This window comes from Ceratosolen solmsi, unplaced genomic scaffold, assembly GCF_000503995.2.
Source record: "Ceratosolen solmsi marchali unplaced genomic scaffold, CerSol_1.0 scaffold13, whole genome shotgun sequence".
Lineage (NCBI taxonomy): Eukaryota > Metazoa > Arthropoda > Insecta > Hymenoptera > Agaonidae > Ceratosolen > Ceratosolen solmsi.
Window position 1 is genome coordinate 100,193 of NW_011948418.1, and position 15,010 is coordinate 115,202.

The 15,010-nt window shown below is 34.4% G+C and overlaps 1 protein-coding gene across 6 annotated transcripts in view; it reads right to left on the minus strand.

Moving 5' to 3' along the window:
- Window positions 1–9,817: 9,817 nt before the first annotated feature.
- The window catches only part of LOC105360079 (serine/threonine-protein phosphatase 4 regulatory subunit 1), a 316,542-nt gene continuing 311,349 nt past the window's right edge, over window positions 9,818–15,010 (minus strand). For 2 of the 6 annotated variants that reach the window (XM_011496866.1, XM_011496865.1), the window contains exons 9-14: window positions 14,306–14,553; window positions 13,797–13,838; window positions 12,965–13,297; window positions 12,211–12,627; window positions 11,526–11,805; window positions 10,945–11,101 (exon numbers count right to left, since the gene is read on the minus strand). In XM_011496866.1, coding sequence (XP_011495168.1) covers window positions 10,980–11,101; window positions 11,526–11,805; window positions 12,211–12,627; window positions 12,965–13,297; window positions 13,797–13,838; window positions 14,306–14,553 — 1,442 coding nt within the window. In that variant the 3' untranslated portion in view covers window positions 10,945–10,979. Of the gene's footprint in view, window positions 9,979–10,402; window positions 10,528–10,941; window positions 11,102–11,525; window positions 11,806–12,210; window positions 12,628–12,964; window positions 13,298–13,796; window positions 13,839–14,305; window positions 14,554–15,010 lie in introns of those variants that run through there. The other 4 variants (XM_011496862.1, XM_011496861.1, XM_011496864.1 and 1 more) reach the window with 4 other exon arrangements.

The following is a 15,010-nucleotide window of genomic DNA, read 5'->3' on the forward strand; positions in this document are numbered from 1 at the left end:
ATTTGTCGCTTTAATTGCAAAATTAATATAAGATACTAAGTGATTAAGGAGCAAAGGTAGACCTAGTGAGACAGAAAAAATTATTCCACTTGCAGGAAGTATCAATCGTTATTCGATTGCATCAAAATATCCTACAATTTATTTTCCTAATATTCTAAATTTGTGGCTTACAAGCTGCTAATTTTAATTCGAGAATAATGTAAAGTGTCACGGCATTTATAGACGAACGAATATAAGATAAACTTGATAAAATCTTCTTTTACAAAGAATATTGTACAATAAATGTCGCAATAATAGAAATAAAATGTAATATAAAGCAACAAAATTATTGATTACTTTAGCGTTAAGAAGCTTAATAATATGTATTCGTTCCGAACTTTAAATTTACATTTTAAAAATAAAAGTTCCCCTGCCCAAAAGCTCATTGATTATCGATATTGTAACGAGCGCTTAAAATTCATCGGAAAGTGCAGGATGAAACGAAAGAATCGCGGTGTGAGTTCAATAAAATCAACATGATCTCAAATTTAGATGGTCGAATCATTTGAGCCGTATGTCAGATATTTACGAATTAATCAGGAAAATGAGATACGAAGGTGAGGAAGAACGGGAGGAGCACGACGACAACGACAACGACGACGAAGATACGTGCGCCGAGGACGATTATGAGAATGGAAACGAGAGTTATTACGAGGACGAGGATGAGGACAAGAAGGATATGCCGGGTCGGGAAGACGAGCGTCGGATGAACGGACCGGAAGTCGAGGGCGTCAGTAACTACGACACCAACGATGCCGATTATCACGACAATTCATACCAACATTCCAAGCCTAGACCAATGTAATTTATCCTTTATCCTTTTAATAAGTTAAAATATACAATAATATAATAAAACCGTATATCAACCATTGTTTTCTTATTTTATTAGAAATATAAGCTCGTAACGGAATATACTCCTCTAACACATATATATATATAAACTTTATATTAATAATTGACGCATAAAACGAGAACGGTAGATAGAAAAATCTTAAGCGTTTGACGTTATTATTTAAAAATGTTGACGTAAGCTGACGACGCACGCTCGTTGACGATATTTTGAACAATAACTATTTTGAGGAAAACTAGTTAAAGCCATTTCGTATATTTTTAATATGATTTTCCAGCTCGGAGCTGCAAAGTCCACTTGGCTTTCACGATAATTCTTTATTTTACCTATAAATCATTCGTAATAAAAACGTTATTTTTTTTTTTTTTTTTTTTTTTTTTTTTTTTTTTATTTCTTCACAGTGAAAGGAAAAACTCAACTTTCGACTAAGGATACAAAATTATTGCCAAATGAGGAAGACTACCCGAGCTTTCTTCGAGAAGAAAACGAACGATTAGCAGCACCGAATGATAGGACAAAAGATAGCGCGAGGATTAATCAAATCCGTAGTATAAATAATCCTTACGAGGTGAAAGGTAGTATGCCGAGGCAACATTTAATAAAGGATAAAACGAGGTCGGATTCATTATCGAGGAAACGGTTGGGAGCTAATAGAGACAGAGACGCGTTGAGTCGACTTTTTGATCGACGAGTGGAGGATTCGAGCTGGCCGCGGGAGGTCGGAAACGATCGTCGAATGAGTAAATCATCGGTAACAATCGACGATTCAAATATTATTCACGACAATGCTTTTGAAAATAAAATTGAACTTTCGAGATTAAAGGCAACTGATCGAAAAGCCAGTGGGGAATATTGCGAGGAGGATGACGAGGACTATCTGGTAAAGGAAATAAAAGGATTAAGCGATATGGGCAGGCGAAGGACAAATGAAAATTATGGAAATTATGGAAATTATGGAAATTCAGTGGAGATGGCGACCGTTGAGAGATCCGCGAAAGATTCGCAGCTTTTCCACAACGTCGTTTCGTTGAATGACGAGGGGGACCTACATAATTTGGCGAAAATTAATAAAAATGATATTAGAGAGCTGAGGAGCTTACTCGGACAGACGATTGCAAAGGTTAATGCAATTAATTTATTACATTATCGCGCGACCTTGCGACAATTAACATTGCTAAACTCGATGTTAAGGGTATTCGCATCGAGGAGAAATGCTGTTGCTCGTTATGTCTAATTACTTTAACATTGCGAAATTCTGCTGATAATAGAATTGATAATTAAGTGGATTCGTCATAAGCGCGTGACAATTGAATGAAAGTGAAATGCAAATAATCATTTTTTCATCAATGATTAAAAAATTTGCTCTCGCAATGTCTTGTAGCAATTACAGTAGCGTTTATTTAGTAAGATAAAGAGGGACGCACATATATCACGCATCATATTAGGGTATATTATCGGTAATTTATATTCAAGTATTTGCCTCGATAAGTACAAGCATATACCTTGGATATGAAAAACGAATGAATGTTATCGATTAATATTTGCATTTGTAAAATTGATATTTTCAATAAAGGTGGAGAGCTTACATAGTGCCATGTCCAAAGTGAAAAGTCCCACGAATAACCAACGGCAGCTTAATTCTAACGAAAGTAAGTAGGAAAAAGAGCTACTCTACCAGCTTTATTATCACCATTAATTATAAAAATAATGTTTAATAATAAACGACGGTGACAGCAACAATAGCGACATCTATAACGACATAATAAACAAATCGAGCTTAAAATTTGTAAATAAATAAAAGTGAAACGAACTTCTATAAAATTATATGGTATGGTTGTTGGCTTTTTTTTTTTTCTAAATCTTTTTTTACAAAATGATATAACGAATAAACAGTGGAGATAATTGAAAAGGCCAAAGACTTTGATTATTCACGCGTAGATAAGTACAATTATGAAACTGAAAATCCTATCGACGATAATAAAAAATAACTCAACGAGACTCTTGTCTCTTCTGCGGGAGAAAAAAAAGCTCGCACGTGGTGGGTGGGGTGTGTGGGGGGGGGGGATTGTTACGGTAATAAACAGAATACACCTGTCCGCAGAATCGATGAGGTCGCGGTATCTCGTTGACGGTCATCGGGGCGTCATCGCGCCCTATCAGCAACCCTACTGGGACCAGTGGACCTCCTGGACCAGCTGCAGCGTCACCTGCGGCCGGGGCCATCGTAGCCGAACTCGACATTGTCTCCGAGATTGCGGGGAACTCGTCGCCCAGCACGAGGAGCGCCTCTGCCGCTTCCCCGGCTGTCCGACCAACTTCCTATCATATTAGTCATTAATCCTAGATTTAAGAGGGCTCATCGACCCTCTGTTAACTCCCTTACGGGCCACTTTAGCTTATCCGTACCCGAGCTATAATAGCTCTTCGACGCCTAAGTTGTGTATAAGGCTTTTTGGGCGGTTGGAGGGGATGAGTGGGTGGGTGGGAGAGCTAACTTTGGATGTTTGCGGTCACTATTAGAGCAATGAGCAGGAGACTTTTCTCGGTCCCCCATTAACGCAATACTCCAAAGCTCACCACTGCCCCTCTTCCAACTAATAATATTAATAATAACAATAATAATGACAACGATGATGATAATGATAATGATAATTAATGATAATTATAATTAATTATAATGATAACCCTCGGTCATACTGGTTACGAAACCTTGGTTTCCAATGAACCTGAAGGTTATTGTAAGCTATTGTTGTAGTACTTACTGTTAACTCGTGCGTATCATATAGTTTCGGCACTGCCCATGACTTTCGAAAAAATTGACGATTCAATATAAAAACATTATTTGGATAAGTAATAGGTAGGAATATTAGCTCCTTACGTAATACCATAATTTTAGAGATATTAAGCTATAGTAAATAGTTGTAACATAATGATAATTTAATGGCATTAGCAAAATATTAGATACAGTCAATAGAAATTCAAAGATTAGCCTTTTGTTTCGCGTAGTCGATGTCTAATGTTAATTCAGGCATCGTCGAAAAAAAAAAAAAGAAAAAAGAAGCAAAATAATAAAAGAAAGAGAGATAAAAGCAAAAAGCAAAGAAAAGAACAACAGAAAAAAAAGAAAGAAAAAAAAAAAACAAAAAAAAAAAAAAAAACAAAAAACAAAAAAAAATGAACGACAGTAAAGAACGGAAAAATTCAAATAAACTATTAATAGTATTTAATAGCATTTAATGAGTATGGTGGAGTAAGAGAAGCCTTCGGCCTCTGTGTTTCCTCTATCGTCACGTCTGCAAATTTATTTGCCAAACGCTTCGGTAACATTTTGTACCATTTGGTAATAGTAAAAAAAGAAAGAGAAAAAACAGTACCGAAGGCCGCTTTTATGAACATCCAACTGAATTACGTTATTCTTTCCTTAATTCGACACAACGACTATCATAGTGATTTACATTGCGAATTTTCATCTTGATATTGTTATTGCACTTGATGCAATTGCATCTAACCCATATCTTACCTCTCATTCTCTCATTTCCTTGGATTTTTAAGAAAATACTGTAGGTAAGTACTGTACATCGCAAGAAGTATACAGGTGGGTATATTGAAGCAAAAACCCAAAAACAAAATAAAATCAACAAACTTTTCCGAAATTTTAAGTTCTTTCATTTTGAGAATAACGATTACATAAATGTACCTTAACTCTCTTTGATTGTTTAACGGAAGCAAAAAAAAAAAAAAAATGTTTTTGCGTTGCTATTATCGTGCTGTCGGCATTATTGTCTTGTTTTTTTTGTTTTTTTTTTTTTTTTTGTTTTTGTTCCGAGAATGAAAATTAAAATAGTACGATGAAGAAGAAAAGTACCAATGAAAGTACTCGCATTAATGGGTAATGAAATAATAATACTTGACAATGTCTATAGATATAATTATATAGATATACGGTAAATTAAGTCATTTGAGTTTATCGGAGATGAAATAAATATTTGAATAGAATATTTTTTCAGGAATTTTCATTTAAATGATTTAAGTAAATAGGATCGAAGAGATACATCAATGATCAGCATATACTGTAATATCGTATAATATTAAGGAATTAATTTTATTGCGGATAGAGATAAAAACGTGATTATATAATCGGATCATTCGACTTACGAAAACTTATGGAACGTATTTATTCTGTAAATCTTTGAAAAATAATAGCCGAATTTTGCATTAATTAGCCAGTCTTTTTTTCTTTTATTTCTTTTCTTTTTCTTTCATAACTACATAAATCTTTTAAATAACGACGGAAAAGCATTTTGAACTCTAAACTATAGCACAGCAAAAATCATAATGATAATACGAGGAAAAAAAAATTTTGCTTAATGGCGAAAGAAAAATAACAATTAATCTTCGTACCATTCAATATTACAGCAACGCATCTAATCAAAATCCTCTATTTCTATCTTTCAATGGCTCTTTTATGTCCGTCCACGCGTGTGTGTTATCCATTGCGTGTACATATGATGATGTGCGAATGCGTATGAGCCGAAAAAAATGTTAGGTGTAAGTACGCACGATGATTAATCGAAATTATTAAATAATAAAAAAGAAAATTTAACGGGCAGACTCTCGAGTAAAAGCATGGGGAGAGGAAAAATTTGAGGGTTATTGGATTAAATAAAGCAAAATTTAGTAACAAACCACATGGAGTTTTATTTATTTCTTTCTTACTAATTAGCAAGTACATAATATACATAGCTGAACCATATCATACGTCCATTTCGCGGAATATTCACATTTTAACGAGCGCGCAGTCGTCCGATAATAATGCTCAAACCTCATTGCTCGAAAATATTTAACGATTATCAATGACAATAACGCGAGATCGATATACAACCCGTTCGATGAAAGTACAGTCACTCGGCGCATAAACAATCTTTAACGAACACTTTTCACCTTAAAACAAGCCCAGATAGATGGAGTGTCCACTCCCCGTCGATATCAATCATTCAACCAACCAACCAACCAACCAACCAACCAACCAACCAACCAAACGACCAACAACACCTTCATCCACAATGCTATAATAGCCCATCCGGGAGCAGCATAAGGATGGGATAACCGAGCGTATGTTTAATTCATGGGTAATGTACTGCTTAAAGCCAATTTTTAGTGTCAATGAGCTTTTCGAACGAGCACAAACAGTTATTAAGTTAGTCGGGTGCGCCGCTGTTGTTTATTTATTCGTTATTCGGCGCTGTAATATTATTCAACTATCTTTTAACAACGGCGCACTTATTATCCAAACGAGGACTTTTTAAAACTATGAATTTTACAAGATCTTATTCACTCCCTCCCACTTACCACCTACCACTAAACGTTCCATCGCTTAACGAAAATAAACGGGCCTATCGATTTGTAAAATCAGTCTCTTAATAACCGTTTATTAAGCACGACGAAGTAAGAAAGTAACGTTGCTTTACAACTGTGCCCGCGCGCGCCTCTATATACTGTGCTTTCATTACATAATATTGTACAGTAAGTATCCCTCTTTTTCTATAAAATACAAAAGGGACTTTAGAATGGTATTGAGATACATATATTGTAAAATAATTTCGTAAAAGCGTAGCTAGTCGTACGACCTCTATCGTTAAAACTATAAAGTTGAAAGTAGAATGTCAATTGATTAATTAAAATCTTATAAAAGCTCGCAACGCGCTATAATTAATTACGAGATTATTACTCATTATTTTGGGATAAAGCTATTGCTCGACGACAACTGACTCGAATTATTGCCAACACTGTGTCTACCGATATTTGAAAGTTATACGTAGTGATGATTTTCCGCGGCGGTAGTGAGCGGGGGGAGGGAGGGAGGGGGGGGGGCGGGGGGGGGGGGAGGGTGGAGGAGAGAAGGAGGAGTGTCTTTTATTAATAAAAGTCCACGACTTTTAACTGTGCGCGCGAATTTTCACCGATCGATCATAGCGCCTAAAAGCTTACTAACGAGAAGCTCTTACCAAGTTCTTGCATCGTTAAATTGGAAAAGTAATTGAGGGACCGATTGGGGGGGGGGGGGGGGGCCGGAGGGGGGGGGGGGGGAAGAAGAACGTGGAATAATACGACTACAAAGTCCTCGTATTCGAGTTTTTGGCCCGATAATTCCAATTCAACTCCACTAACATTACTCTCACACTGAACACTATTTATTATTATACAACCAGTTATAATATAGATAAAAAAAAAAAAGTAAAATGGACAGAAAGTATCCCGTATAGATCGCGTTCCTCTTTCTTTTCAATCGTTTACCGTAAAAAGCCAAAAATTGATGGACCTTCGCGTGAAAATGTATTAACGTCGTTGATGTTCCCTCCATACTTTCTCGTTTCGCTTAACTTTACATCGAATGCAAATGCTCGAAAGTACTGTATTTAGAATATTTTTACCCAAGTATCCTGTATCCTCGCTCGTCTCTATCAATGCATATTATTATGATGCCCCCTTTTACCTATCTACCAGTCCCAATCCGAGGCCCATGAGCATCAAGACATTGGCATTTTCGCGTTCAACGCGCACCCAACTTAACATCTCCAACGTTCACTTGCCTACGCTAACGAAATGCTCGAAATGAACGGTCAACTCTAGTCGAGGATTTGGTAGTTTTTCGGCATCCTACTTCCTCTTTGGAGATGAGTCGATCGAAGCTCCGTCGCGAGAGACGAGAGGAGAGGCGTAGGCGATAATGGGGCGGAAGGTTGTAGAGGAGACAAGAGGTCGGTGTAGTCTGGTGTCTCGAGAAATATGCTTGATGTGATGCCACTTATTATTATTATTATTATTATTATTATTATTATTATTGTTATGTGTCGAAATGAAGGTAATTGCTGTGGATTGGCGATGGTGAGTTCAACCTAGGATATCCAACGTGGATCCCTTGCGACGAAATTCTCTATCTATTGACGGTAAATCAATATACAGATGTAATTGTAGACACTTAAAATCCAAATTTATAGTACAATAAGTTTTTATTTTACAATAAGATACCACTGTACAAACATTTTTAATAAATATATCAATGTATCAATTTTTCAAAATTTAAGGTAAATATGCAGAATGACTACAATTTATTAAAGAGCAATTTTTTGTTGTTGTTTTCTTTTTTTTTTTTTTTTTTTTTTTTTTTAAATCAATAAGTTTTGAAAATGCCATTGATACAATTGCTATAAATTTTATACAATAGTGTGTTATACTACAAAGCTCATCGGGTTGTTGTTGTTGTTGTTGTTATTTTTGTTGTTCTCGTTTTTCTTTTCTCTCTTCTTTTCTGTCGGGGCAAATCAAAGTATTGTTAAGCTAATTTTTTGCATGTTGATACACTGACAATGCCATAAGCTATATGGAATACGTCGGTGTTGCTAATTTCAATGACGGATTTAGCAAATAATGTATTGAAAACGAACGACCGTCGGCGAACGAGAAACTTATTTCTTAAAACAAAAAAAAACTTGTCTCGCATTAACAAACGTTCTAGGATCACAATTTGCAATCTTTTATAATTATAGAATTATTATATCTAATCACAATGTATGTTGAGGTGAAGAAGCCAACATGAAAAGTTTTTCAAAAGTGAATCGGCGATTCAGCTCAACGGTAGAGATGGATTTCACACGATTCTCTCATTGTTTTTTGTTTTTCTTTTCCCCCCCCCCCCTCCCCCCACCCGCCGCCGCCGCCGCCGCCCGAGCTACAGGTTGACCGCAGCAATCACAAATAATAAATTCAAATATCGCATCTATTTTAATTAATATTTGCAATAGAGGAGTTCGAACGCTTCTTCCTTTTCATTGATTCTTCGCTTTTCCGTTTCATTACTTATTTATTTATTCTTTTATTATTATTATTTGTTTTTCTCCCCTGCGTATATTAAGCAAACAATAGCTTAATGACTGTATCACTTTTGCAAAACTGCTTACGTTTGTCCGGCATTCCAACTTGCGCTGATGCTGCTGCTGCTCCTCTATCAAAGGCTCTCCTATTGGGATACACAGTTCGCCAAAAATGTTACGGCAATACGGCGATTTTTCACGAATATTGCTAGCACATCGCCAAGCCTTCAATTCTTTCGCAGAAAATTCTACAAGATTTCCTTTTTATATTAAATGAAAAAAATCTCGAGTGATCGTTCTCACGCCGTTCAATCAGCTATTACAACTTATTGAAACAAATGATCACCATTGTGTAAAAATCACATACATTCACATACGCGCGTAATTACAATATTTGTTTTATCTCGTCTCCAATCCTTTCCAAAACGCTTTCTACTTTAGCACACTTCCTTTCAAAAAGGTACATATTGCTTACGAAATTCGACTCTCTTCGCGTCTCTCTTTCGTCACCAGTGTCACGATGAAATAATCATCAATTGAAAAAGAAAGATGAAGAAAAAGAATGAAAGAATGAAAGAATGAAAGAATGAAAGAATGAAAGAATTAAAGAATGAGAGAGAGAGAGAGAGAGAGAGAGAGAGAGAATACCATTGACTTTCTCGATACAACGCAGTTTAACATTGTCTTACGTCGCTTGGGATAAAAAAAAAAAATCTAATGAAAATAGATGATAATTCATTCGAATCGCATAGCAAGCGCATTTCTATAATATTTTGCGCTCTCACGAACTTATCGCCCATGCTTTTTTATCGCTTATCTTCATTTTGATTTTCTTAACAACTAAAAGATAGACGTTGAAAAGACAATCATAAAAACGATTTTACATAAAAAAAAAAAAAAAAAAAAAAAAAAAAAAAAAAAAAAAAAAAAAAAAAAAAAAAAAAAAAAATAAAAGAAAAAGAAATAATGAAAGAAATATCTATGCTGACACGCAAATTCGATCTGTTCATTTATCTAGTGCGTTTTGAGTTTTTTTTTTTATTTATTTTTTTGTTTTATTTTATTTATTTATTATTATTTATTTATTTATTTTCTTTTAATACAACTTGTTGATTTCTACCTCTTTCGCAAAGGCACGCACGTCCCTGTCGCAATCCGATTGCATTTTCTTCAACTTCAATTGTACTTCATTCATCAGTTTTGCTTCCGGAAAGTTACCTAAACAAACATATAAGCAAAATCAAAAAATTAGGCCAAATTGCAATCACGCGTGCCTCTTCATTCGTGCACAGAGAGAATTTTTTTTTACTTTTATTACGTTCCTTTGGCCACGTTTGTATTTTAATGCAATAACAGATTCATCAATCTCACACATTTCTATTAATTGGTATTGTTACATAATATGAGAAAATTGACATTTTTGGTATTCTAAAGCGGCTACGAGGGCCAAAAAGTCTTTACAGAGCTTAAGCCAGTTTGAGAATTGCACAGGCCAGACATGCATCATCGATGCAATAATCAACATTCATTTCTTAAACTGACATATCCTATCCGATCAAAGTTAACATTTAGCCACTCTACGGTGCAACAACCATAAAATGCAGCTTAAGCAACAATTGTGTTAGGACATTGATCGACTTACGTTTTCTAACAATATCCCTGGCCAGAGTTCTAGCAACGACGAGCCTTACATTAGGAACTTTGTCGTGGGATAAAATGAGTAAAAAGGGCAGGAGCTCTTTAGCGAAAACTTCGTCGCTGATGATCCTGCTCTTAATGAGTTTTGAGCAGTCTCGATACAACGCAGTTTAACATTGTCTTACGTCGCTTGGGATAAAAAAAAAAAATCTAATGAAAATAGATGATAATTCATTCGAATCGCATAGCAAGCGCATTTCTATAATATTTTGCGCTCTCACGAACTTATCGCCCATGCTTTTTTATCGCTTATCTTCATTTTGATTTTCTTAACAACTAAAAGATAGACGTTGAAAAGACAATCATAAAAACGATTTTACATAAAAAAAAAAAAAAAAAAAAAAAAAAAAAAAAAAAAAAAAAAAAAAAAAAAATAAAAGAAAAAGAAATAATGAAAGAAATATCTATGCTGACACGCAAATTCGATCTGTTCATTTATCTAGTGCGTTTTGAGTTTTTTTTTTTATTTATTTTTTTGTTTTATTTTATTTATTTATTATTATTTATTTATTTATTTTCTTTTAATACAACTTGTTGATTTCTACCTCTTTCGCAAAGGCACGCACGTCCCTGTCGCAATCCGATTGCATTTTCTTCAACTTCAATTGTACTTCATTCATCAGTTTTGCTTCCGGAAAGTTACCTAAACAAACATATAAGCAAAATCAAAAAATTAGGCCAAATTGCAATCACGCGTGCCTCTTCATTCGTGCACAGAGAGAATTTTTTTTTACTTTTATTACGTTCCTTTGGCCACGTTTGTATTTTAATGCAATAACAGATTCATCAATCTCACACATTTCTATTAATTGGTATTGTTACATAATATGAGAAAATTGACATTTTTGGTATTCTAAAGCGGCTACGAGGGCCAAAAAGTCTTTACAGAGCTTAAGCCAGTTTGAGAATTGCACAGGCCAGACATGCATCATCGATGCAATAATCAACATTCATTTCTTAAACTGACATATCCTATCCGATCAAAGTTAACATTTAGCCACTCTACGGTGCAACAACCATAAAATGCAGCTTAAGCAACAATTGTGTTAGGACATTGATCGACTTACGTTTTCTAACAATATCCCTGGCCAGAGTTCTAGCAACGACGAGCCTTACATTAGGAACTTTGTCGTGGGATAAAATGAGTAAAAAGGGCAGGAGCTCTTTAGCGAAAACTTCGTCGCTGATGATCCTGCTCTTAATGAGTTTTGAGCAGATAAGAGCGTAGATTTGCCTTATCACCCATCGTTTGGACGCGTACATCAATTGGTCTCTCATTTCTTGGATCATCGCTATGGCTAATGGATCGTCGCCGTTGCACGCCAAGTACGCTATCGTCTTCACCACCTACGAGACAAACATACGTAAAGAACACACGCACGCACGCACGCACGCACGCACGCACAAACACACATTTATGAGCAATGAGTTCATTCACATTGATTTGTATAATATCGAGATGCAACGGTAATGATTTGCGATCGTCGATGGCTAATGCCAATCAACCTCCAATCACTTATGATTCGTCAATCTATTCCTAGCTGACTCTCATAAATGATTAATCATTTATATTAACTTGCCGGCTGATTATTAGCGCGAGCAAATTAATATATTCTATTCGCGCTTAGCGTTAACGTCTTCATTGACATTCTCTTGAAATTCAAGATCGATCGTTTGAAATATCCAAATGATTATATATATAAGCGCGTGACAGTAGGGAGGGCATAAAATAAAAATAGTACTTGTACTTACCGCGTCGAGCGCCTCTTGTCTAACAGCCGCAATCGTATCCTGCATTAAATGCAATAACAACGGAGCAATGTATTGGGCCACCTCAAGACGCTGATAAAGATTTATAATATCACATAACTGCTTGACCAACGCCTCCTTCAGTCTCCAATTCCATTTGTTATCATTGATCAAAAAGCTGTCGAGTTTGGGCAAAAATTGCGTACGATCTTCGGGATCTAATATGGACAGGAAGGTGGAGAAATTTTTTAAGGCTCCTATTCTGACCTCGTCTAGATCTTTGATAAAGTCTTTGTAGATCGGGACGAGATCGCGCGCCGTGTGCTCCTTCTCGATTATAATGGCGACCTCGTGGATGCCAGAGGCCAAGGTACTTCGCACTTTCCAAGCCATTGCACACGACAGTTGCCGGTAGGCGTCCTTAAACATAATTTTTGTAACTCTTTAAGCCCTAATCGGCATCAACGTATGCGCTATCTTATTTAGATTACAATTTACTTAATTCACCCAAATGACAAAGATGAGGATAAGGTTGGTGAACGATAATTACGATAATCAGCAGATTTAACAAAAAACGATCTATTTATATAATAAAATAATCAATAGATTTCTATATAGGTACAGGCAATATGTACATACAGCTAAGGTCTAAAGTTGTTATAAAAAAAATATATATATATATAAAAAAAAAAAAAAAAAAAAAAAAAAAAAAAAAAAAAAAAACCACGAATAGTGAAAATTTAATGGGCATTTTTACCTTAAGTCGGTACCAATTCTCCTTGCCTACGGTCAAAACAACAGCCGGGAAATTATAAGCGCAATGATAGTTGAAATTTTGATCGATGTCTTCCGAGGCCATCAAGATGAAGTGATCGATGAGAATTTGCGGTACTATCTCGTCGGGTTCCTCGTCCAGATGATCGTACTTCGCGTTATTCATATTCGAGAGGAACCAGAGAATAAACGTTCGCGTGTTATTTCTGGTGGAGACAATTTTCTTCCCCGTATCAGGTGAAATGACGGTGAAATATAAATTTGGCGGACACTTGGATACCTTCGTTGATAAGCTGCATCTTCTCGAAAGTTCATCCTGAAAATTTCAAATGACTCGTTAGTAAGGTTATAATAAAAGATTTCCATTGGATTTTAAGGAATTCGCGATTTGCCGATCTACTAGACAATTTCTCATGACAATTTCAAGTAAAATGTAAAATAACAAATTTAATAACGACGATTGTATTTACAATTTTCTTGCCATACAAGAAAGCTTAAATGACAATTCTTTGTCGATCATTTATTAAAGATTAATTAAGCCCAGTATTACACTACTAAATACAGCTATCCTTTTCATTATTATTATTATTATTATTATTATTATTATTATTATTTTTTTTTTTATTAATAAACAAACATTAAAAAGTCTTTTATTAATTAATAAATAAGAAATGACAATTGAAATATTATTTGTCGAGTCATTATCATTATTGAATTGCTTTCATTACCAATTGATTATATCATTGATCTCATAATGAAATATAAAATATAATTACTTTCATGGCATTTCAAATGTTTAAAAATGTCAAATTTACCTCAATATCATAATATTGCTGTTCTTCCTCATCATAATCGTACTGCAAAATAGAATAAATACGTATATTTTTATAACTTACAATATAACTACTTAAAGTACGTATAGATTAAATATTTATTAGTTTATCAGTGTTCGTTCATGCATTCAATAGATACAACAAATTCTTAATGAAAACAATCGAAGTGTAATAAGTCTTACACTGACACTGAATTTTTATTCTATTGAATATCACTATTTTCTTCTTGAAACACTAAATATTTTACAGCTATCGATACAAAAACAAACAATTACGCATTGTTTACGTGCGTAATTAAATTTAGAAATTTGTTTCTCTATAATTTATAAATCCCCCTAGCTTATATTTATAGAAAATGAAAAAATTCGTTTTCCTTACGCTCTTATTATTTATTTCGCTATCTTTATTAATAGGAAATTTTGTTATTTCCATTAATTTTACATCTAAAATTACACATTTTCTATATAATAATATTCAAGTATTTTACAAACCAATGACTCTTGCTCCTCGGAACTTTCTGTTTGGGATTGATATTTATTCTGGACTTCCGTCTCCTGCTGGCTTACATTACTCTCCTGTATTGGCTGCTGCTGCTGCTGCTGCTGTTGTTGTTGTTGTTGTTGTTCTTGTTGCTGTTGTTGCTGTTGTTGCTGTTGTTGCTGTTGTTGCTCATTATTGTCCATATTTTGATTATTATCCATCTCTCGCTGATTGCATTGAGTGTTGGTGACTTCGTTCTCTACACAATAGAATAATCATATAGTAAAATATTTTATTAATTCGCGTCACTTACATTTATTTTCAATTTTTTCCTATTCAAATAAAAAATGTATGTCTAATTAAAAGCATAATAATAATTACTTGCATAAAAGAAAAACAATATTAAAATACTCATTGCCTCGCTGCTAAAACCAATGCATTACCTTTGTAAATTGTAGTAATCGATACGAAAAAGAAGGAAAAAAAAAGTTTTTTGTTTTTTGTTTTTTTTTTTTAAATAAAATAATTGTAAATTTTTTTTTATTTATAATTAATTCTCTTTATTAATATATACACCATTTTGTGGCTTTTGTTGTCGTATAATCATATTATATTAAGTTATTTTTTTATTTAATTACGAAGCTATTAATAATTATTCATCACACAATTAATTTATTAACATAAATGGCGCAAATAAATATGAATATATGTATATT